General features: G+C 35.1%; 1 protein-coding gene across 1 annotated transcript; it reads right to left on the reverse strand.

Moving 5' to 3' along the window:
* Positions 1-1,664: 1,664 nt before the first annotated feature.
* Positions 1,665-17,358, reverse strand: LOC135681743 (uncharacterized). Its single transcript, XM_065196342.2, has 3 exons — positions 15,676-17,358; positions 4,849-5,231; positions 1,665-4,279 (listed from the first exon to the last, which is right to left on the reverse strand). The coding sequence occupies exons 1-3, from the start codon at positions 17,126-17,128 to the stop codon at positions 4,016-4,018; spliced, it is 2,100 nt and encodes a 699-aa protein (XP_065052414.1). The 5' UTR covers positions 17,129-17,358; the 3' UTR covers positions 1,665-4,015.
* Between the last annotated feature and the right edge of the window lie 8,070 nt (positions 17,359-25,428).

A 25,428-nucleotide genomic window follows, 5' to 3' on the forward strand; every position in this document is an offset into this window, starting at 1 on the left:
ATAGGTTTGTCTAGAAGGTCGATAAAGTAAAAAGGACAAAAAGGAACACATTGTGAAAAAACTGTTAACATTTCTATCATTAGTTGCTAATGACTCTATAAATACAAAAGATGTTTGATCAAAATGTTCTATTTAATCAAATTGAAGTGGTGCTTTCTTGAAGAATCTTTGGGTTTCATAATTATATTAATGGGCAAATTACATGTAAACATTTGATTTTATGCAACAGATGACGTGTTGTTGTCAGCAAAGAGAAATCATGGCCAAGATTGGTTTAAAAAATACCCTACATCAGTAATTTTTGTAAAATAACCCCTTTTTCTAAGTTTCAATGTCCAATGTTCCAAATTCTAAGTTTAAGGGAAAAACCAAACCTTTCTCAGAGGTTTTCTGGATGAGCTTGGGTTCTACTCTGAATGAGAGTGGACACGCCGCGAAGTTTTCCTGCAATCAAGCAAACACGCAGACATGCAAACACGCAAACAAGCAGGAAAGCAAGCAAGCAAGCCAGCAAGCGACCAAGCAAGCAGCCAAGCAAGCAAGCAAACAAGCAAACAAGCAAACAAGCAAATAAGCACGCTAATAAATATACAAATGCCCAAAGTGGCATTTGCAAATTATTTTATTTTTAATCAATTTTTATTACTACACAGTTAATTTTTAGCCATAGCTAGTGTATTTTTGCAGTGGCTCATCTTATGTTTGCACTTAGAAGGGTAAATAATTTAATATGAACGAAGGTGGTAAAGAATTGACAGTATAATAACACCTTTTTAAAATAAAACTGCAATTCTCAATAGCGATTTTGGTATGCTTAAACCTCTCCAGTTGACCAATGTCCACAACTGATTAAAAATCTTTGCACAAAAAAGAAGACTATGGTACGTAAACTTTAAAATCCCCTGTTATTATAGGAAGGAAATGCCAAGCAGTATCGTCAGTACATATTACATTTGAATATTTACTAATCTTTTGTCTCTGAAAGCAATAAGCTTTTTCATTTACCCTGAAATAACTATTAATGACAAAGAGCAATATTTGGATATACAAATATTTATCTAAAGAACTGGTATTTTAGGAGCTTCAAGTACTTTGTAATTCATATCCTTAGTCTTATTCATTATTCCATTTATCTGTACATGTTAAGAGATTAAGGTGTTGATTCACTGTGGAAGCATTTCTCAATGTCAGGTTGAGCCATAATACTTTGGCACATTAAGGCTTTTAGTTTATACAACTGGTTACGTTTAATTTATACATGTTAAGAAAAAATGATGCAACGAAGTTAACAAAATAACAAACTTTAGGGCATGCCCGTAAAATAGGATAATGAGAGTGTTTGTTCTGTTTTGCCATAAAAATGATAGTTATTTTACTTGCTCTGAGTCTGATCAATCAATTCTAAGAAGAAGTTTCTTCCCCTTTAGACAACGGTCCTTGCAAAAAGAGAAGAGAGGAAGAGAATAGAGCCTTTTGCTGGGTTATCCCCTTTAGCCTCCTCCACATTCTTATGCATGAACCGTTCACCAAGTGAAAGAAAATCAACTGAGCGAGCCTAGCTGACCACAAAATGCAATGTTGCGAAAAAGCACTGGGCAATTTCTCAATTATATTACAAGCTCAATTTGAATACCAGCAGTCAAAAAAGAAAAATGAATGCAAAATCTGGCATTAATCTCTCCCGTTTCATTTTATTCAACTCTCTCTTTCCTTTACAAACAAGACGACAAGAACCTTTCAAAGAGCGAAGACAGCCATGCCATGACATATCGTTTAAATCTTTTGCCTTCACCATTATCTTGAAACTGAATTTTAAAAAGTGAAAAATTACATCTTTCACGTTGATGAAACACTATAATCTACTTACTAACAAACAAACTACACAAATATATTGCATCAAACAAAATTATCACTAAGATACTTTTCTTGTTTTTTAACACTATCATTGGCACTATCACAATGGCAAAACAACAAGATTTCCTTGCAGTTTTTCTAATACTGAAAGATGCGCAAATTATTGGCGTTGAACAGAGATGTCTAAACGCAAAAACAATCAGAGTCATCTCTACACGGCTCAATAGGTAGAGGAACGGTAATAACTCGGTAATTAGGGAGGAGAGTCTGTCGTGACTCGGTTAAGATGAAGGAGAATCGGTCCTGATCCGGTTATGGTAGTGCAGACGAGTCGGTCTTTCCCACTGATCTAAAAAAGACTGGATCTAGCTTCTCCAGCCCAGCGTTTCTTCCACATTGCAGCACCCATGTTAGTACCTCGTTGTGTTGCTTGATAATAGAGAGAATTCATGTTGGTTTTATCTTAATTTGCTGGTCCATAGCAAAATTCAAAATAGCCTTTGAAACAAGAATTTGCGGCTTTCGTAAGTGACTTTAAAAAGTATTGCCATGGTATTTAGTTTATGTGAAAGAGAATCCACTGTTCCCTTAAATTTCCTAGGCCTGTTGCATCTTGGATTATTTAAAGATCCAATGATTAATGCACAATAAAAAGCTCATCACTGTATGTGTACAGGTTTTGCCCATGGCAGCCCTGAGCTTTAGGCGCGAGAGGTCTCAACATGGAGAGATTCGATCACTTCCTCATGCTTATGTAAGAGAACAACAGGTTGTTCCATCCACCAGTCTTTTTTGAGATCAGTGGTCTTTCATGATTCGGTGATGACGGAATAGAATCGGTCCTGATTAGTATATTACGAACGAGTGTCGGCCTCGATTCGTACTAACAGTAAAGCTTTGTCTTCAAGCCATCGTTAATCTGAAAGTCTCAAGTGAGACATATCCCCCCCCCGTGCCCCAACAAAAAATTCCTATTTGCGCCCCTAGAAACATCTTCCATTTAAAACCTACACACACTAATATTTAATGATAAATGTATTAGGCTACCATAAAAAATTTATTCTGATGATAAATTAGAATTAATTGCACTCTAAATAAACTGAACATGTCTCATTTCCCTGCTTCTGGTTAATATTTTAGCTATGTCCTCTAAACTAGATTTCCACAATGGCAAGATGTTGTTATCTCGCTCTAATAAAAATAGAATAAGGCAGGAAGCAGGATTACATTGAGTGAGTTCATTCTGTATTTTTGCCTTAAATACTACCCAACGACAGGGGTGATAGAAGCTGGCCCGCTGCACTAATAGATAAGCGAAAATCCAAGTTCAAAGTCACATTCTGTCATCTATCTAAAGTAACAGGCAAAGAATCTAGGAAGATTTAAATCCCTTACAGCCTGAAATTTTTGCAATATATTTTCTTCGTCTCTTGTAATAAATCTTATCATTGACGTTTGAAATAAACAAACTTAAGCCAATTCAGAGATTAACATGATTACATCTGTATACCTAAACAGGATTTTCACGAAAAGAAATATTGTGAACACTATTCTCGTCGAATAATTCATAATAATTAGACTGCGAAACCTCAACAGTGTAGAAATAAGCTTGTGATTTGAGTCTTTTTTCAAAATAAATGGAGAATGAATAGCGTCATGAACTAATAATTCAAGGTTTTTGAATAATGCTTTGTTTCTCAGAAAGCAAGGATTAACAAACCTTGCGATCACAGGCAATCATCATTTCTTTCGTAAAATATCAACGGTTTCATAACATCGAGATTAGCACATTGAAAACCTCTTAAACGTGCCATTTATTTTGCCGTATTTCTCACTAGCATAAATAGGTTGCCACAGCCACTATAAGTATATTTAGTACAGAACCTTGTGAAAAGAGCTACGAATCTACTGGAAAATCTTTAAAACGATGGGGCAGAAAAAAGACAGATTGTAAAATATGATCCTTCCCAAATAAAAATGGTTGAAACGGGCGACTTTGTGCTGTTTCAAGGTATCAACCAGTATCACCGCAATCCATTGGACAAATAGACTAATTATTACCCTCTACAATAGAGTCTCTGCACCATCCCTTGCACACCATGGACAACAACCCTTTGACATCACCTTTAAGATACACTACAGGTCACCAATGATTCAATTCCTAGTTAACAGCAGCAACAACAACAGTACTATCTACATCATTATCACACGTTTCCTGTCCAGTGTGGTACAAAGTCATTGTCGGTCTTTCCTCGGGAACATCTTTGCTTAAAATTGAAGCAAGTGGCTTTCTTCCATAGCTGTCACTCTCGTCTCCTAATGTCGATTCATCTTCATCAAGATATTGGCAAACCTCGCCATCACTATTAGACTTAACTGTTTTCATTTCTTTTCTCCATTTTGCACGGCGATTCTTAAACCATATCTATCAAATAAAAAAGTTATAGTTTTAAGATATCTTATGGATGCAAGTTCAATAGGTTATACAAAAGTTGCAACTAAACTAACATAATATACCAAAATCAGGCCCTTTCTCTTAAATTATCTCTAAATTCATTTTGCGAAACGCTATATTGATTTGTATCATCGAAGGCATTGATGGCACATGAAACGCGAGTACTTCTAGAATCAGCTATTCTAATCTAGACAGAATTCTTTCATCCTTTCTATCCACAACTGGGTAACATATTCTTGTTTTCAAAGACATATTATTTTTACATCACCCTTTTATAAAGATATGCATCCTTATAGTTGTTGACTTTGTACGGTACCAAGCATAATATTTTCTCTTAAGCTATAGGTTTAAGTGTTATGTACTACAAAAAAGGCCGCTCGATATCGTGAATGACCATAGTTTTTATTCAGGCTTATGAGGAAATTTATTTTGTTATTGTGTACTTTTAGTCTGCAAAAGCTAGTTACAGTCTCTTGACAAAAATTCAGAAGCCATTTTAGCCTGACTTCAAAAAGGTTAAAAATTGTCTTAAGTCTGACCTCGACATTTTCTGTCCTTATTCCTAAGCGTTTTGCGATAGACCCTTTCTCATCGACGTCCAGGTAGTGCTTGATTTTAAAAACTTCTTCAAGCTCCTCGATTTGATCGTGAGTGTAAACTGTGCGATTTCTTCTCCTTCGGAGATGCGGCAATCCTCTGGCTACCATTTTGAGCTGCAGTTCCGCTGGCATTTGTTGCACGATTGTGGATGATCTAGGTTTGTTTGGCTCACTCGACGTATGAGATGGTGGGCGACTGCTTAGTTTTGGGCTTGCTGGTGGCTTCTGTGGGCTGCACCTTGATGACACAGGAGACCTTTCCCTTTGCGAATGACGAAATACGCTGTAACAGGGACAGCATGGGCAGCAGCATCTTTGATATGCTAGAGTAATCAACATGGTGATTTCAATTATATCATATAGTAAAGATCATTTTTTTAAGATAAACTTCCACAGAAGAAAATTTAAGAAACTGCAAAAACTTTAAAATGCAAAATGTAAAAATGCAGGTAAATGAAAACAAAATAAAGTCTATAGCGCTTTATGTACCATTCTGAACTTTGCAACCATTGGTTTCTAAATTTCTACATTTCTTCTAACAGACTTTGAATTCTGTTAGTATACGTGCTCTAGGTATTGGCGATTCTTTGCTTGTAAATAATTTGATATGACAGTTAGTTTAATTTAGCTTGAGCTTTCTAAATCACTAAAAATAAAGAAAATACGAAAACTGTATCCTCCGAATTTTTCTTCCAGTAAAATGAAAGTTCGTATTGTTAAAGTTGACAGTAATTGTCAAAAGCTGTGTTTTAATTTAAAATTTCTATCCGATCCAGCGATTTAGTACCATCCGAGTCAAATAATACCATATATGATATTAAAATTAAAAACACTTCAAAACAAACTTTTTCATCAACTTTATACCTTATTAGGTCTCTTTCGGCGTATCAAAGCTGATTCTGGTGCACCAAAGTTGATTCCGGTGCACCAAAGTTTGTTTTGGCGCACCAAAGTTGATTCTGGTAAACACCCTTGACAGGATTGTCTGTGTCTAGCAATATCTATTATGTAATCTATTCCGTGAATTACATTCTTATTTTATAATTGTAATAAATTAATATTTAACTAAACAATCCTGCCAATCCAAATTGTGATCTTGAGAATGTTTTGTTTCGCTAAGGTCCTAACTTTCCAGCCCCTTGTTTTACAAAATAATGACGTCAAAAACTCTATTGACACACCATCCTCTTAACTTCATACTTCCCCTATCTTGTGATGCTCAACTGGTTTCAATTAAACAAGGAATCTTCTTTTAATACAGACAAATTACATACAAAGTTACTTGATGTTTCTCTTTTCAAAAGCGCAATTCAAGCCAGTTATATCCTCTTAATACGACAAAACTTCCTTTGATGTGAATTGCACTTTCCGAGCAAAAGCTAAATATCTTCGATGTAATAGTTTTTAAAATGGAACTCAAAGATATCGAAATAAAGTAATTTTCAACTACCCAGACACATAATGCTCGCTAATCAGGCGAAATCCGAAGATAAATGTTAATAGTAGGAAAGTTCGGCTTGTCGGTTCTTTTAACTTTATCCGCGGTTGAAAAATTCCCGGCTACGCGCATATCCTTGCAGCAAATTTCATACCACTGGTGAATTGGAGTTTAAATAAATCAATTTTTAAGGGATAGAATGAAAGCGCATTGGCTGAATAATCGCCTTGGGTATACTAAGAAATCGAATTTCTTGCAAGAGATTGACTAATTACTTTAGATCTAGGATTTTTAAAGAAGGTATATTTTTTTCGTGACGTCACTAACACTGCAAAACCGACAAATGCTAAGCCACATAACCAGGAACAGGCGAGTATAGTTGATGTTAAAAGAATCTGCCAAATGGTGCTGTTGGTGTAGGGTAAAACATGATCTACACAATATTTGAATCGTCAAGTACCCTATGCTGACAATCCATTCCAAGGAAGACCTTTATCGTACAAAAGCTTGGTATATCATCTATTCATGTGACAATTTTTGTAATCCAATCAAAATCTAAAAATAAGAATTACGAGCTATGCCACTTACAAGAAAACACCCTACAATATCATTGGGACTATACCCCATTAACATAAAAAGGAACGTTTTCTAGAGATATTTAGAGAAAATAAGTTTCAAAATATAACTGTCTGTTACACATCAGCAAAAAACCAATTTGAATAATTTCCAGTGAATAAACAAATTATAATCATTATTCGTTAACGAAGCTGAAACTGAAAGGAAATTGTTAGGGAAGGTCAAACAGATGGAAAATATTGATTATAACCAATTGCTACGTGCCTAAAGTCTATTAGCGCAGTATAAACAAGAAAATAAAGCATTCATACAGCAACTCAATACGAGTTTTGTTTGTCCCGTTCATGAATATTAAATGCATCATTTATCTTATATACGTGAAGCCTAGGCCAGAAATGCATTTTATTACTGTCTTCGTTGCTTTAAGACATTTCTAACAAACTCGAGTAGACATTATTTCAATTCAATACTAGTAAATTGAAGGATTTAAGAAACCCTTGACCCTTTTAAACCTTATCAATGAAGTAGGCTAAATAAGATCAATACTGAACACCGCTTAAGCTTTTAATCGAGCTATTTAGAAAATAATATACGAAGTCGTAAAAATTACTTTTGGAATAGCAATGGCGCCTGTTTTCACCAGATATTTTACTAGCCTCAATGAAGGACAACCTCGTAATTGAAACTTGCTTCATGATCATGACAGAGGTTAAGCGATAAAAGGCCTTGAGAAGTATAGCTGTGCTGATTACCAGAACAGTGTCATCAGTTTTAAAGACTCATTGCCAATAATGAGCCATTGCGCTACGTAAGCATCCCATAATGCATTTTTAGACTGTCTAAAATCAATTTTGGTTAATCGGTAGAAGATAACTGCCATTGTTTGGACCGTCGCCACGCTCGCAAAGGACCATTGTTAGCAATGAGTCTTTAAATTGCAAGTTTTCACTAGCAAATGATCAAAAACCTAAAGAAGATGGGTGCACATAGAGCAGAAATTATCTTTAATAAATTTGAGTTCGTGAGCATTAATTTAGATGTACATAACTACGGATAATGGTCTCCCGGATCCTGCCAAAGAATCGGTTAAGGAAATAAAAATTAGATTAAAAAGCTTCTTCTGCTTAATTTGCTTGCTATCATTATTTTTGTCTCTCTTCTTGAATCTGAATTTCCAACGCATCCTGATTCGTGTTTTAAATCGCATTGCTTAAATTTCATTTAAAAATTTCTTGATCTAAATTCTCTGTCTATGTCACTAAAGTAGAGCAAGAGTAACGCATCAGTATTTTTGCTAGCATTGATTCATTAATACAATGATATGACAATTAACGGCCTCTTTCAGTAACTGACACTATTAAAACACATTTTATTTCATTTAATCAAATCCTTGCATAACAGGCATCTCTCGTCAAAAGGGAGTGGTTTTCTTGCCTCACGGGTGCCTGCTAAGGGAGGCTTTAGCACATAAAAAGCTAATCTTTTCACAAATATACGTTTCAGTGTTTATTCCATACATGCTGGTCGTGGCAAAAATTCAACTCTTTAAAATATTTTATCGCTAAGATTACCGATCACAGACTAAACTAAAGCATCTTAATCCACTTTTCAACGCGCTTTAAAAATAAAACCAAAACAAAACTGTTCGAACCCTATGTAAGTTACCGTCAATAGCCTTTCATATCACAAAGTCCTGGGACCTATTCTTTCATTACGAGCTAAAGTATCTTTGCAACACTGTCAAAATACGCTTGGAACAATCACTTATCTACAATTGGCTGAACTGATAGAAGCTTCACTCCACGTTTAGAACTCCAGACTATCCAAACGTAAATAAGATTTCCTGTATTAAAGGTAAGATCTTAAAATCCCTATGTTCTTATTTTCAATATTATCTCTGTTGCTATCAGAGAAATATTTACATTCATATTACATCCAATCATTGATTTATTTGTTTGCTAATTCAACTCTCAGGTCGATCCATCATTTGATAACTCAAAGCTATTTTTGACCATTCAAAAAAGCTTCTTTGTATACTGCTTGGTGCATTGGCTGAAATGCAACTAAGACGTTTGACCTAATCGGCATGCGAGTAAAGTGTGCTTCTTGTTGTGTTAACCAATATTATTTTAGAGGTCATCTTAGAGTGAATGGTAACATCTTCAAGCTCAGATTTAAATTTTCGCATTAAAGCTTATCCTTTCTGAAACAGCAAGAAAATTATAATTTCTACAGGGGATGTAAGAAGTTAATTTGAAGTTGGGGGGATTCTGGCAGAAAACCCATACACAAGAAAGCATTTTTTTAATTTTATTAATCGATTGCTTTGAATGCAGTGGGTAATACACCACACTTCGGGTCCATGCTACTGGAGTTTATTACAGATACAACAACGTATGGTAAGACAGGTACATCACTGGCAAGCCTAGACTAGATTATAGAGCTAAGGCCCACAGCCCAACAATTTTATCGCTAAGTTAAAACAAATTCAAAGCTAAAAATTGTGACATATCTGCTGACTTTCCTGTGGTCTATTTTTGTTTGTAATAATGAATGATAAAAGATAACTTTTCCAAGAAAAAATAAAAAATCGAATACTTCGATAAGATACTTCTATATCAGATTCAGCATTCATTAACGGCCTAAGCTGCCAGAGATATTGTTTGGTAGGAGTTCGTCCTACAAAAGTTCAAAATGTTTAGCTTACACCTATCTGCTTAGAAGATTTTCCGTAAATATTAAATGGCATGTCTACGTCGCTCTTTAACAGCGACGTACATTGCTTTTGTATATCTGTAGCCAAGATTCCCGTTTGAAGTTTTTAGCACATCTTGCTGAAAAGGAAGCATTAGCGATGGTGGAAGTATGTTATCTATTCATATTCAGGGGCGCGGGTTGCCAGGGGGTAGATTCATCAACTTTTCGGAAATCCGCAGTATTATTCACACTTTTATTTCACAGTTCAATTTGCATTTGCTCTAACTTGTTTCAGTTATTTAATGGCTTTCATCGGCAACTGCTAAGTGTTTTCCAACCTTTAATATCTGCCTCACTGATTTTCTGTTTTTGTCATTGCTTTTTCCTTAGATTGCATAGACAAAGAGGGTAAAGGGTCAATTGAAAGCTAGGGTTTCCATCTAGTGGGGAGAAGGTAAGAATGAAATTAGAGACAGCTTATTGTTCAAAGTCTCTTTCCAAGTGTGAATCGCGGTATTCCTATGATAAAGCATTTCTAGCTCGACCCAAGTTAGTTGAGCAGCAGCATATATGTACAAGTTTTTGTTTAGATATCAACGACAGAAGCAAGAATGAGTGAAAATAGGTCAAGCAACTATTGTCCATTGGGAGTAGATTAGCCCAGTGACATTGTTAAGCCTGTTTCTATCATTTGTGGCAGTTGCTGGTTAACTCTTAAACTTCTATGAAAAAAGCAATTGACAATAATTGTGATAAGGAAAGAGTTTGACCAGATAAGTTCTCGTGAAAGACATGCGGTTTTACGTGTACAGTGGAGGGTTGTTTGTTCTCCAACGGCTTTAATCCGCATTTTCAAATAGGATTTACGAAAGAAATGTCAAATAAACCAAGTATTTACGGCTTAAGGACACGATCTTGTGTAGAGAAGCTCCTGCGGTGTCCTGTAACTAAATCCCAAGTATTTCATGAGCAAAACTATAATAATTATTAGGAACTGAAATCATTTGCTATATAAATTACTTTGGCATTAGTTCTAAATTTCATTATAATGATATTGATGAAACGGAACATCCATAACAAGACGTATTATTGGATCAGAATCAAAACGAATGAGGGACCGCTAACCAGTGACTCATGACATACTCGACATCCTACCCAATCAGCGCACAAAGCAAGATGCATATAGCTGTCCCCTGATAATAAAGCCTTAAAGAACTGAGAGATTGATAAGGACTCGTGGTCTCCCATTGACCCTTAAATAAAGTGAAGGGAACAGTTGATAGAACATAACATGACTTAAGGAATTCCAAATTTTTTCTTCTTCTATTGTGTTCTCCGAAATTGCTAGTACAAGTTCTTCAAAAATCATACTGGAAGCAAAGTGTCAAACGTTTATACACTTGATTTCTTGTGGATATATTCCTTCCCATCAATATCGTTTGGATTGCAATACAGGATATGGTAAGATTCTCCAAGAAGTTGAAAAACAGACAAAAGAAAATGGTTACATAATAGTGGCTATGATAAAGCTGGGACATTTTAGATGAGATACATGATTTTAGATAATGATTGGAAGACACATTCAAACTGTATGTAACTCAAAGAAGGACAAATTTTAATGTATCTCATTGTCATTAATATGTCACATTGTATGTTGTTAATAACGACAAGAAATATGGAGAGCTAGGCACAAGGCAACATAAAGCGCAATGAAGAACTAGAGATGCACGTTCCTATGAATTGCCAAAACTACCAAATAGAAATTTTGATATCAGAGTTTGGTGTATGTACTCTCTTTTCTTTTTATAAGAACGCGAGCCTCAAAATTGGTCAAAAGTTAAGAACAAATTCAGAACAAGCTGATGCTGAGCTACTGTAAAATGCAATTTTGAACAACGTTTTATCTCAAAAACGAGGATTTTTAGCCTTGTGCTTTTTCGGTAAATATTCGAAATTTTGGGCAAATGAAGGTTGTCTCACTCACTTTATTGACAAATAACGCCACACCACCTCCCTAAAGCGAAAAAGCTAGCAATTGCACTGCTTACACCTTATCAATTAAAGAACAAATTAAGAACAATCCAGCCCCGGATTTTTGAAAAAATTTAGAACTGTAAGCCTGAACCTAAATTTACTGGTTCTTATAAAAAAAAACAAGCGTAATGCAAGACCATACAATGACTGCAAAAATCCGTGTATGTAATTATTCAAAACAAACACTTTACTTTCTTCGATAATACTCCTATGCAATGCTTAGATGGTTTTCAGTATACTGGCACTGTAGGGAAAATTGTCTGAATTACTTCTTAACAGAAAGTACGAAAGATAAAGAAAGGAAAATAAAATTGCCTATATTAACTATGGTACCAGCGCGGCATCGATCGACTATATTGAGGCAATATTTAAGAAAAAGTGAATGGAAGCGGCAACATTGAGTGATGATAAATAACTGAAGAAATAATTATTGATCAGATAAATATTCTGATGACTAAAATCCACTGGTGGGCAAAATCATAATTTAGTTATTCTTTTGTCATTTCATAAGTATGATCTGTAACTTCCTGGCGAAATCTTCATGCTCTTCAATATCCATTCAAAAACCAGCCTTAACGAGCCCGGTAGCCCAATATTTGAAAAATCAAAACATATAATCGTTAAATGTTTAAAAGCTCCAATACACGATATTTAGAACTGCCTAAATGAATTGCCATAACTAGGTGATAAATTGCCTAAATGATTTGCCTTCAACAAGTTTGTAGGTTTTATTTCACTATCTTTTAATTTAATGAAACATAGCCGTTTCTTAAAAACTACTAAAATCATCCAAAATTGCTACTAGATCAAACTGAGCAAAAGCTTTTAAATTATCATGCCTCCTTTATTCAGGCTTTGGATTCTTTGAATGATGCTCAACATCGTTTCTTTAAATTTTATATGGAATCATAAACTTTTATTGATTTTCCCCCATTTAAATAAGAAAAAAAAAATTCCTATTTCTGATTGGCCTATTTTGATCCACAACTGGGTAGCTATGTATTTTCCATTGTGTTCTTTCGGACCCTTATTCTGGCGTTTTATGCTCTGAGGAGTGTCAAATGAAAAATATTTTAGTAGTATGTTGTGAAATGTTCGCTTTTTAAAAGGCCATTCTCAAGTTCTGTACCGCAAAAAAAATTGTTTACAAAGAAATAAACGGAGTGTTTCTCCACATTCAACCAGGAACACAGAGTTACTTATGAAATTGCAAAAAGGTTGCCCAAGGCAACGAACATTCCATTAATTTTCGTCTCCAAACCGAAACTTTGTGTTAGCAAAAGGTAAACAACAAGTTATATTCTTGAGATCCACTCTAAATATAAATAAAAATCGCGCTGAAAAACCTCAGCTAGCGAAATTGAAGTAAATCAACGCAAAAATTTGTTTTGGAAATCAAAGCAAAGTTTCTATCTAACTTGAAATATGATTTTCGCCTGAGAATAGAAAATAGTGTTGTTGGTTCTTGTTCTAGCGTCTCGGGCTGCGTTTTATCAAAAAATTACTCAATTTACTGATAACCTATTTTTTTCAATTTTGAATTCAATCTTGAATAATTTTAAGAAGAAACTGTCTTTTGATATGCCTAACAGTTCATATGATTATCAAAATTCAATGAATATGAATAGATTTAGGGGAGAAGTGAGCATATTTCAATCACATTTACATTTCAGCTGTTGATATCCTAGTTCAAATTTTTATCTCAACCTGAAGTAATTTTAAGGAAACTGTATTTGATACGTCTTAGAGTTCATTTGATCTTGGAAGTTTCACTTTTTCCAACTTTTGATATTCCGATAAGTATTGTACAACAACAAAAATTGAAAATAGCTTTGAAAAAAGCAAACATTTCACAACATACTACTGAAAGCTTTTTTGTCTGACACTCCTCAGAGTATACAAAGTCAGAACAAGTGTGCGAAAGAACACGATTAAAAATATAACCAAACAATTGCATTCCAAGGGGCAAGCGCAACTTGATTGTGTATTTAGTATATGAATAAATCGATATCAAACCTACTTTCTATAGCAATAAAAACAATTCTTAAGTTTAGTTAGTTTAACTCTGATGAAAGATTTACTTGTGTAAGAGCTAAATAAAGACTTGTGTTTTTAGGCTTCTTATTGTTTTTAAATGTATTGCTATATCACAAATGTATAGCTAAATTAACTTTAAATAAAGCCAAAAGAGAACTCGCAAATGAATGATTTGCAGCTATTGGCAAAGACCGAAAAGCAGCACTTTTTCCTGGTTTGAAAAGGAAAAAGACTCGAATGTTGCCAACAAGAAGTTTGGAAAGACGATACCGTTCAATAAATAGCGCAAAGAAACGATGCGAACCAGCGAATAGAATTTACTCCAATTTTTGCAGATCAGCAGACTATCATTTTTTCTTAACGACTCTAATGACCATTGAATGATGTGCTTTTTTTCATAATAGCTCGAAGCGAGAATAATTTTCGCTGCTTTTTGTTTATCAAAAAGTAGGTTCAAAGATTTAAGTTTATCCTAATGAAAATATAGTTATTCTTTAAGAAAGTAGACAGATGAAAAAGTGGGAAACCTTATAATTACTGTTTTCACGACTGTGTAGGCAGGTAGTTGGGATAATGCATGATGATTTCAGAAAGCGAAATTTCACATGGCACAAAGTCTCAAATTATGAAACAGTTTGTTGTTATAAAACAATGCAAGCCTCCTTGCACAACTTGAAATCATTATTGGAGAAGAGTTAAAAATATGGCTATTTAAAGTTTGAAATATGGAGGCTAAATAAACAAATGTAGTAAGAGCCTGTAACGGTTTTTTGGTTGGTTGCCTAAAAACATCCATCAAGCTCTGATGTCAATAAAATGAATCAGTGAATCAATATAAGAATCTTTGAAAAGGTGCTCCTCCCATAGATTGAGAATGTAATTAATTTTGTTAAATGAGCAAGCACATTGAAAACAGAATTACATAATGAGTCATTAGCTCGATGTGATTACTAGCAACAGACAACCAATACCCTTTCTCTATAGTGACTTCAAATTTGAGGAATTACCGGTTTAAGGTTCTTATGGATAATGTGAATAACAAATTACAGAAGATCAAAAATGCTTCAAATTAAGTGAAGGCCCCTGAGCAATGTCTAAGTGCGTCATGCGTTGTAGAAGGGTATTAGGGGTTTAGATTGACTCCAGCTGGTCTTCAAGGGGTCCGTGAATCAGCCTTTTTCTATATAAAAAGGTTTCCTATCGATGTCTTTAGGTAGAACTCTGGCAGCATCAGACATTTTGGGATTTGATTTGACGTACCAATACCGTGAAAGAAACAGGCTATTGTACTATCGTGATTACAAACCAGCATTGCTAGTATCATGACATAATTTTCATAAGCGTTGCTAATAAAGGGGCGAAACGAAGATTGGCCATACATTTTATTGCTTACAACGAAGCGGAACGGTTCTGAAATTGTCAACACCTCAATTCAAGTTTAATTGTCTCTAAAGAGCTGTACTTAACAGTACTGACTAGCCTTGAGCTAGCAGTCCAGGAAATACTTAACGGTGCGATTTAACTTCTCTGTAATGCTAGCTTTAACCTGATACCAACACGGTTCAGTTGATGCGAATTCAATCAAGCGATAATCTGGTAGCACTAGAACTCTGGCCTATCTTGTTTCTGGTGTAATCTTTCAAGGAGTTGATGAAAGGGCTTTCGAATTCGCAAGAAACAAAATTTGGCAAGGGCATTCTCCAATTCACGTTAAAACTAATCCTGTAATATAGGTTCCCGGTAAAAAGGAGGTTATATTTTCCCAGATATAAAATGTAATAAGATATAAGCAAATGCCAAACTATAAAAAATAAAAAACTGTTTCGGAGACTTTTACACACAAATTACTTCAAGCCCTATTCAGCGTTTTAGTTCAATTTCAGCTATATTTCATAGCTAATAACCAATGGTTGCACAGCCACAATATTGAGAAAACATAAGCGCAATAAGATGATTAGAAATTGAAGAAAAAAAATATTACCTACCCGAAAAAAGATAGCCCTTCTGATCTGTAACAATTTTATCGTCAGTTTCTTGTGTGTGCATATCAGTCGATCTCCTTTCTATTTTTCTCCCTTTACCACGGTACAATTCCATTTCATGCATCATCTCGCTATATCTCTCGCATTTGCGCGGAAATTCGTATTCGTGGCCACCGAAACATTCGTTAAATCTATATGGGACGTCTTTATCGACTGGCATTTCGTGCTCGAAGTTCGAAGCTTTTTCACGTTGTGAATATTGTAAATAGTCAGTTGGTGATGAACTTTGAGCCATATCTTCTGCATGAGAATTGAACTTTCTGCCATTCAAATCAGGCGAATGGTCGTGTTTTTGCAGCGAATCTTTGTTTCGAGCGATTCCCTTTTCGAGGTAATAGACCTTCTCTTTACCCACTCCAGCCTGCAGTCTTTCGATGTCATATCGCTTGGTATTGAATCTATCTCCAAAGATTCGGCCATGGAACTCTTCAACATCGGGTCTTTCCAAACGCGACGAGATATTTGTCACATCTCGCTCATCCTCTGACTTTACGCGCTTTATGGGCCGATGTTTTGTAGCGAAGTTGTCTCTCTCCGGATCTTCGTCCTCAAAGTGTCTTGGTTCTGCCTCTTTATCTTCAACAAAAGATCGGCGGTGATAATCTTGGGTGACAAGAGTCACATTTGGGGGTGGCTCAGCATACATATATTCATGTCTTCTATAGTATCGTGGCCTATCTCGATAGCAATCCTTTCCAGAAGGGTAAATTCTGACAGGAGTGAACGACTTTCTTCCGGCCCTCGAACTCTCTTCGTATCTCAGTCCTCCGTTGTCACACTTAAGTCGTGAATTTTTCTCCTCGTCTTCGAACAGGCTGTAATCGCGCTTTCTCTTTTCCTGACCAAAATTATATTCGTACGACCCGTCTATATACATAACAGTCCCCTCTTCGCTATTATCCCGTAACAAAGGTGGTCGTGTGTTGGTGAAATTGTCTGTACTCACTGAAGGCAGTCTCTGCGCAGTTTGCTTCTTGCACTCGTATTTGGGCTTCGGAGCCTCAGCAGGTGACCTTTGTCGTCTGAAACTTTCAGGCACGTCCCCATAATCTCTGTCCCTTTCCCAAGATCTTGCATACTCTGGCATATGATCACCTTTAGAAATGATCCGTTCATTATCCATTGCGATATCACAGGGACCAACCCTCGGCATTTCAACATCCCGTCTTTGGGGCACTGTAGCCCCGCCATCGTCACCCGAATGTGGCTCGTTTCGATTTGGCTTGATGTTATACGGCTCATCGTGAATGCAGTTCACATACTGTTCACCTGGCTCACGTTTTATTTCGGATGATGACGAGTAGATGTAAACAACTTGTGTATTGTCCTTGTTTTCGAGACTGTAAAATGTAGGCACAGACTTGGTTGGTTTGTCAAACTTGCCTCCTTCTTCCATCCTTAAAGCCGATCTTTCGCTGACGAGCTTTGCATTCGCTTTGTTGATAAAAACAAGTAACTGTTATATAGTGACGGAGCTTTGCGAATTAAGTCGACGTCTGGTGCATGTTGTCAAGCCAAAGGAAGCAACGAGTGTTAGGATGAAGCTCAAATACAAGACGATGTGAAACCTCTAATCTCTAATTGGATTTAGCTTTTGACAGGTATCCTGTAGGCTGGTTAGCATACATAATCTCTTAATACGTAAAGATGGTAGCTTTGCTTTAAAGGCTGTTGTGAGGTCTGCGGGCTTTTTCGATTGTAAGCGAAAACAGATCTCCTTAATAGCATACAAAGTCACTTCCTTATCATTCGTAAATCCCGCTTTAAACATGGCTGGTTAAAACATGATTCCAGATTAGTTTGCAGATCGCTGGTAAATATTACGTTGAGAACTCGGCTCTTAACGAGGTGAAACTCAGCGGAAAACAATAGTGGCTTTCACATTACACGTGGAGATTAAGGTTATTATCGGTTTATGAGCTATGTTTTGGAGAACAAATGCAGGACAAGGCCTTGCAAATTCAGGTGTAAATGGCGTTAGAAACTGAGAGGCCAACGGAGACGGGATATTGATTAGAAAAAAGCGCATGTCATCAAGCTTCGAATGATCGTGTTAAGTTTTCCACCAAGTCAAATTCTTTACCCAAAAAAGCGATGCGGCAGATTACTTCAAGTTGATTTCAATAGAATTTTAATTGCGACTGAGCATAATGCGACTTGCTTAACGTGGTTTTAGGATGATTTACAACGGAAAGGACAAAAAGACGTCTGGCTCTCAACGTTATGTGAACCAAGCCCTTGAATGCTCACAACCTGAATCAAGCGCGTCGCGAAGTGTATACTACGTATTGAATGTTATGAAGTCATCCTGCTAAGAACGCTCAAAAATTAAGTTGTTACAAGAGTTATTAATAATCTGCAACCCCCTTCGCTCTATCAGTTAAGAAAAAATTTGAATAGCTCAGTAAACCCTTACTGAAACAGCTTAACAAATACCTAACAAATACCAAAATTCAACTATCATGCATTTAAAAAATATGTAAGATTCGAGATATTGTAATATTTTCCGGATGGGATATCACGTGAAATTATGGCTAAAAATCAAATGATATTCAGCAAGCAAGCAGGATTAGCAACAAAGAAATTCAATTATTTGTTTTTTTTTTCAAGATTGCTTTTTGATGTTCCGTGGTCAGATCTGCCATAGAAGCTTAGGAAAAGGAAAGTAGCTTACAAACAATTTTGTGACAACGAAAAAAACAGCGGTATAGTAAAGATATGAGTCATGTTGTCTTAAAAATCTTAGGATACTTTTACGCACCGGCAAAGTTGCCAAGGAGTAAGAGGTGATTATTCCTGGTAGAAAATGAATGGTCTTAAAGAAAGACATTGATAACAACCTCCATCCTTATCCAATGACGTTGCTGTTAAACAAAGAGCGTTTTGAAAGGTGCTCCTAATGATCATGATACTCCCTAAGGCATAAATTTCGATATTCTGTGGCTGATAATCTGCAGGGATTTTGAACACCAAAAGGGGCGCAACGCAAGAAACAAGCTTTTGGGTGAAAATTTACGTCAATGAAATTTAATTCTCGCGATAAATAAGATATTACAGCCCTCAAATCTAGACCTTAAAACTTTATTGTCCCATATATTTGTATATATCTATTTGAGACAAACTCTTAACTGGGATCAAACAATAAGAATGATTGACAGAGGACTTTGTACGCGTCATGAATGGATATTCATGTTTGCCTTGAGCCTATTTTGTGCCAAATATTAATTGCCGAAGATCTATTTTATCCTGTCTGCACTTATGCTTTCCTGTAAAAATTAGGCAATTGGTAGCTTTGTATTACTTATAGAATACAGTATAGAATGCTTTCAACACCATTGTTGTGCAAACCACTGCTTTGGTATCGTATATACGACAAGGAAGAAGAAGTAAATCTATAATTCATGCCAAATCTGATAAAACATGGCATAATCTACAAGGTTGTATGTTCACCAAAATATGTTGCGCAACGAACCTTATCTTGTCATTGAATCAATGCAACGCACGAGCCGAAGTAGCTCAACCCAATCAATGAACTGTACTTATGCAAGCAATGCACACACATAAGTAGTTACGTATGGCATTCTGTGGTATGCCTTGTAAAACTCGTTATTTGAAGCTATATCTGTAAGGAAGATATTTTCTTTAAAATCAACCTTGGTTAAGCTTTTACTTGTACCAGCTAATTCTATCCTCTTGCAAAGAAAAAAATTCAGTGTAGCCTGATCAAGCTTTTCATTTTCTTCAACAACAGTGCCTACTTTACAGTTTTACTGGAATTTCACTTTAAGACAGGGCTCTAGGGTTATGTGGATTAAATCATTTTTTAATGATTTCGAGATACAAAAACCTAAATTACAAGTAATGATAGAGAGAGAAGGGGCTACCCAGTTCAAAGATTGTGTTTATAAAGGTTTTGTCAAGTAATAAATTTTCGTCCCAATGCAACACACTTCAATGCTCCACCTGAATTTATTAGCTCGATTTTGCTTTATATTTGCAGCGAATTTGTTTAGACTTTGCTAAATTGATAACATCGCAGACAGATAATTTAGTGGGGAAGATTGCTCATGAACAATTCAAGGGTAGCCACAGTATATAAACTTAACTATGTTACTATTGAAAATATGGTTTACCGGTCTGTCATTATGTTCTCATTGCCGTATAGGCAGAGCCGTGCATGTTTTCGGTGTACAAAACAGGACGGTTCTAAGTTGATGCTCCGAGGTTCAGGATCAATGCGATCAATAGGCAACTTTGTTACTATGCATCTATAAATGCAACTTATATTTACTATTTGTAGACTGATTTACTGTGATTCAAAAGTTTGATTTCAGATATTTTTGTCTCACAACATTATTAGTATTCCTTTAAGAATATTTTTTTTCTGAAAAAACATCAGAAAATACATGAAAATGCAAACACATTTATTCTCCAACTTATTTATTCTCCAAAAAATAAAGTAGAGGGCAGCTCCAATTTTCATGTTTGGCTCAAAAATCGTAAAGCTCAAATATTTTAACAAGTTGTGATTATAAATCTCTGACATATTTTTTAACAAACAAGTAAAGGATGAATAAGTAAAATGGTTGGTAACTAACAGTAACAGACTTACAAAAAACTGCAGACTTCCAAATGACAAAATCCTTCCTTGAGCAGCAATGTAATCAAACTGTCACGTTTCTACTGTATTAGTACCCTTGTAAATGGAAACATCTCTTTCTGCCTTTTATGCGTAAAGGTTATGCTAGAACATGAAAAGCATAAACGAGCCATTAGAATTCTGATCTAAGTAAGGAAGAAACTTAAATAAATTGATACCGTAAGCTACTGGGTAATTAAAAAATAGATAGAATCTTATCTTGTATGTTGATCCTGGAATTACATCTCATTCTGAATCTTGAATAGAAATTAGACAAGTGAAATGATTATTATTGCTTTCTTGATATCTGGTACCAATAATGAATAAAACAGGCAAATAGTACAAAGAAAGTTTGGTAAAGTTGGCCAAAAAAGTTGATCATATTTTAAATTGCTGGCTTTAGAAAAAAGTTGTACTGCAATCTCACTTTTAAGAATAAAAAAGCTCTTTTTAAAAAAGAACTCAACTTTCGAAATTTTATTTAATAGAGCATCTCTACTGCAAGTTTATAAACTATTCACTAAACTTCCACAGTCGGTTCCCTTAGGATAATGTAAGTTCTAGCAAATTTACAAAAAAGGAAATTGGAATTTATATCTTATGTAACTAACTGCGAAAAATGGTAATTAGAGTTTTTTTAAAAATGAAGCTCATTGCTGAAAAATATGGTAAAATAATTAATGCATGCTTTCTTGAAAAAGAAACAAAATTATTCCTTTTAAGATTCAGTTAAGATATATTTGAAAAATTACCTTAATCTTAAATTGATCTCTCGCTGTCGACATACATGCTTGTATATTGGAGTGTACATGTATTTCTTGTTTCCTTCATTTCAACCTTTGAAAGGAAGGTGCGAGTGTTAATCTCAATACTCGTAGCTCTAAGATGCACAAAGTTTCCTGGACACCTTATCTAGCAGGAAACTCGATGTTAAAACATCATTCAGCAAGAAAACAAATTTGTTGCCGTTTTAATAATCATGTCTTAGGAAAATCATAAACCTTGTACTCTAGCTAAACGCCTTAAAATGTAAAATCATTTCTACAAATGGTCCTAGAGCAAAGCACATTTGCACTCAAATATCAACCTTGACTGTTGCCTGGTGATCGCCTTAAACGCGAAACTCAGAGAAGCATCTAAGAACTACCTTGTTCTATTCACAAACAGCGTCAACTTCAATTGAAGCAGCTTTTGGCTCTTACTCTGCAGTTTATGTCGTTGTATGTAATTCGAAATCTGATCGGCAATCAGCATTTGTCGTTAATTAAATTTTTTAGGGGAAAACAATCAATTAAAATGTAAAAACATCATTCTAGCAAGGGACTAAAAATGGCAGCAATGTCATTTTATGCAACTTAGTTTCAAAACAAAATGGCGGCACACTTCTTTAAAATTTCCAACAAAAGATGTTTATTAATCCTGCAAAGCCTCTAAAAAGCATAAAGGCAGTGCAGTTTTAGAAAACCATGAAGAAGCTGATGAACCAAACTGAAATCTTTGTACTTGAAACTGAAAACTACAATAAATTTCAAGACAGCAAAGAATCACCATATCGTACAAAACACCGTGAAGAAGTCAGCAAGATAAAAGAATAGAACTAATTGAATAATATTATCTTGAATAATGTCAATTTATCTTGATATTAGCATATACTTCTTATAAAACACACAAAATGTCATGGTTCTCTAAGTAGTCATAGTTCATAGCTCTATTGTGCAAGGCAAACCATTCCAGAACTAGCAGATGCCCTTGGCCAAAAATGTCAACCACTAAATCTGTAATCGATTGATAAAGTGATGCACGACCAAAATTCGAACGAAGCTCCTTGTTTTTTCTTCATAGCGAAGTCAAGGTGAAGATGCTAGTGAGGAATACAGAATAAATCCTCTAAAAATTAGTTGTCTTCGAACAAATCTTGACCTGAAAACTGAGACAGACCGGAATGGAAGTGTCATTAGCACACCCTTTGGGGAGTATTAAATTAAATCTCCCACTTCTATTCGAATGAACTACGGTCTTTTCATTTGAAAGGAAGGCAGATCACTTGAAGTAACAACGCGTTGGTAGACAAATTAGATCAAACATGTAATATTTTAAAGGCTTTAAGAGACTAGAATCTAAAATTTTGCTTTGAAGGCGTTGTCGTTAAATCTTCAGGTGTTCACAACAGACACTTGAACATCCGATCTGACCGTATTTCACTGAAAAACTAGAGGATAATCATACTAAAGTATTCAAATTCTGCTTCGTAATTGAATGTTCAGTTCGTCTTTTTAACTTACAGTTACAAATTTGAAATTTCTTAATCATTCCCAATTTTTTGGAGTCAAGAAAGAATACAGAATCAAATATTCAGAATTTTCCAGTTTTTCGTCGTTATAATCACGTTCTATCCCACGCAGTGAGTTCATAAGTTTTTTCTGGTGCCTCTACATTTTTTAGAAGAACGCACAACACCATGCAGAATATTTTTGCATACGCAACTTAACGTTTTGCTAATAAACAAATTTATCCGTAAATTGAATGCTAGTGCTAGAATTGATGAATGTCTAGCCTCTTACTACCTTCGTTGTTTCTTAGAAATTCAGGGAAGGCCTTGAGCTGAGCTCAACTCTTAGTTCGTCAGGTAAGCATTTATTCAAATATATATGATGAACATTCGTTGCAAATGAACAAAAAAATAAACATTCGCATAAAATGATAAAAAATTCCATCAAAAAACCTATAATAGCTTAAACCTGAATTAATCTTCAACGGACGCCCAAAGAAGAAATGCATAGGTGGACAAAAATCAAATGTTGCACAAATAATTTTCCTAAAAGGACTTAGTTTCTCAACTGCAAGTGCTTGTGTGCCTAGATTTGTTCTATCTAAGTGATTCGTTCTATCCATTATATTTGCGCAATGTATCTGCATGTACCAATTTGAATTTCTTATAACCACTGTAGTGCCATAGATATATAGACAGATCAAAAGGCAGATTTCGGGGGTATATCTCACATAAAGACATTTGCGACCGTAATGTTGTAGAAGAAAGTTTTTAATGGCTCTAAAAGTCAAAAGAAACAGAGGGGGGCTGTGAAGAGCAAACAATTGACTGCACAAGTAGCTGTCTCTCAGCTGCTAAAAAAGGTAAGGTCAAGAATAGAAGCTGAATGCATTGTTTGTGTTTCTTTCACCCCTCATTTGTAGCAATAAATGTTCGAAAGCAGGTTTTTATTATAATATATGCCTATTTCGTGACATAGGGCCAAAGTTAAATTGAAGCGTAACGGGTGGTAAAACTTTATAACAAATGAAAAATAAATCATTTTATTTCGGCACAATTTCTAGATCGTTTTAAAGTAAACTAAATAAACTACAGCTCAAATAAAAAGCTTAGCGAGATCTGAAGACAAAAGACATTTGTTAAAAATCTGTTGTAAATTAAGCATCTTGAAAATGCCACTAAGAATATTGATGTTAGAACGAAAGACATTAAACCCATACTGTATAACTTTTTGTCAAACCAAAGCAGTTATTAACAAAATTCATTCATCTGCTTATTGGTTAAAATGTTTTGACCAAAATCCAAACCAGAAAGACTAACAGATAATCGAATATTCCACAGTACCAAAATCTCTTAATATTTGTTCAAATCTGATTAAAGTGACTCGGGAATGGAGAATTATGCTTCCTCCACAGTTCACGCAAGCAGATTATATGAAGTATAAATGCACAAATCTTCATCCATCCTCAGTATAATCGAGAGAGCTGAGACAAAAATGCATTCATAATTTATGCAACAACCATATTGAGCCTTCTTTAGATAATCCGAGACGATTGTTCTTGAAATGATTCTATTTAATAATTACTAATTCTTTTCAATTACCAAATCTTAAAAGAAGCAAATAAGAAATTCAAAGGGCACGCCTCTAGATCCTTAGATGCAGTCAATTACCATAGGCAGGTGAGATGCTCTTCCGTTATTGCCCTTGATACTGGTCGTGTTCTCCCAAACCTGTACGCAATTGGTTTTGATGTACAATAGTAAAAATGACAATAAATGGTCATTCATTGGCAACGCTCATTATTTTTATTACCTTTCACAGCTAAGAAGCCTAAATATTAGATTTATTAGGTAAAATGGAGCGCCCGATAAATTTCGTTGTGTTTTTATATTTCAATCTTTTTCCCGATGACTTATCTTTCCGCACCCCTTTCATCCAAATAAATGTTAAGAGTTTAGACAAATGTCATACAAGTCACAGGAAAAATGTACTTTCTAATCTTCTGCATCGTTTCGTAGTAAACTAACCTTGTTCAAAAGGGGCATGGAATGGTTGAATTAGACCTTGAAAACTGATTATAGTCTTCCTAGACTTTTGGCAGGTACTGTATGAATCAAATTCGATGCCTTTTTTATGCTTAAGACTTCTACAAAACATACCCTACCTGAGCAATGCAGTTACCGATTCCCTGGTTTTACAAAGAGCAACAACATCGCAGACTTAGATCATGGCTGCATGAAAAGATACAGAATGCAGAATCTGATCAAACTACTTACAAAAAAATAATAGTGATGCTCCTTTCTTCCCAGCATAGGTCATTATCGTTCAACGCACTTTTTTCTCGGGCAGCAGCATTGAATTTTCTATAAAAGTATGAGAGAGTTCAAAAGTGTTTACATTAAATCCACATTTTCCAACCAAACTTCTTTTTCATAATGTTTGTGTTCCGATTCTATTCAAACAAAACAAAGTGACTAATAACGCGAGTAACTAATAAAATCAAAAGTAAGTTATAGTTTGAAAGCCCTTTCTAGAACTTTGATGCTATAAAAAGTGACAGCTCAAGAATAAATGATTAGCAGCATTTGTTCGCAATATGTTAATCTAACATTTTCAACGTGCAATTTAAATAACACTGCGAAAATGAACCCAGTGGATGATGATGTACGAATCAACTACTGTTAGTTAAATTTGCTTTGACATTGTATTATATAATTTTATAAGAGAAAAAATTGTATTATATAATACTCCTAAACGATACATATTAACCCTCATGCCTACTTCACA

The sequence above is a fragment of the Rhopilema esculentum genome, chromosome 12, assembly GCF_057945365.1.
Source record: "Rhopilema esculentum isolate cy_ngs chromosome 12, ASM5794536v1, whole genome shotgun sequence".
In the NCBI taxonomy this organism is placed as follows: Eukaryota; Metazoa; Cnidaria; class Scyphozoa; order Rhizostomeae; family Rhizostomatidae; genus Rhopilema; species Rhopilema esculentum.

Coding starts and splice junctions, on each gene's coding strand:
- LOC135681743 (XM_065196342.2), bottom strand. CDS start 17,128: ATGGAAGAAGGAGGCAAGTTTGACAAACCAACCAAGTCTGTGCCTACA. Junction 5,232..15,675: donor GAAGGGCTATCTTTTTTCGG/GTAGGTAATATT, acceptor TGATTACTCTAG/CATATCAAAGATGCTGCTGC. Junction 4,280..4,848: donor TAAGGACAGAAAATGTCGAG/GTCAGACTTAAG, acceptor TTTATTTGATAG/ATATGGTTTAAGAATCGCCG.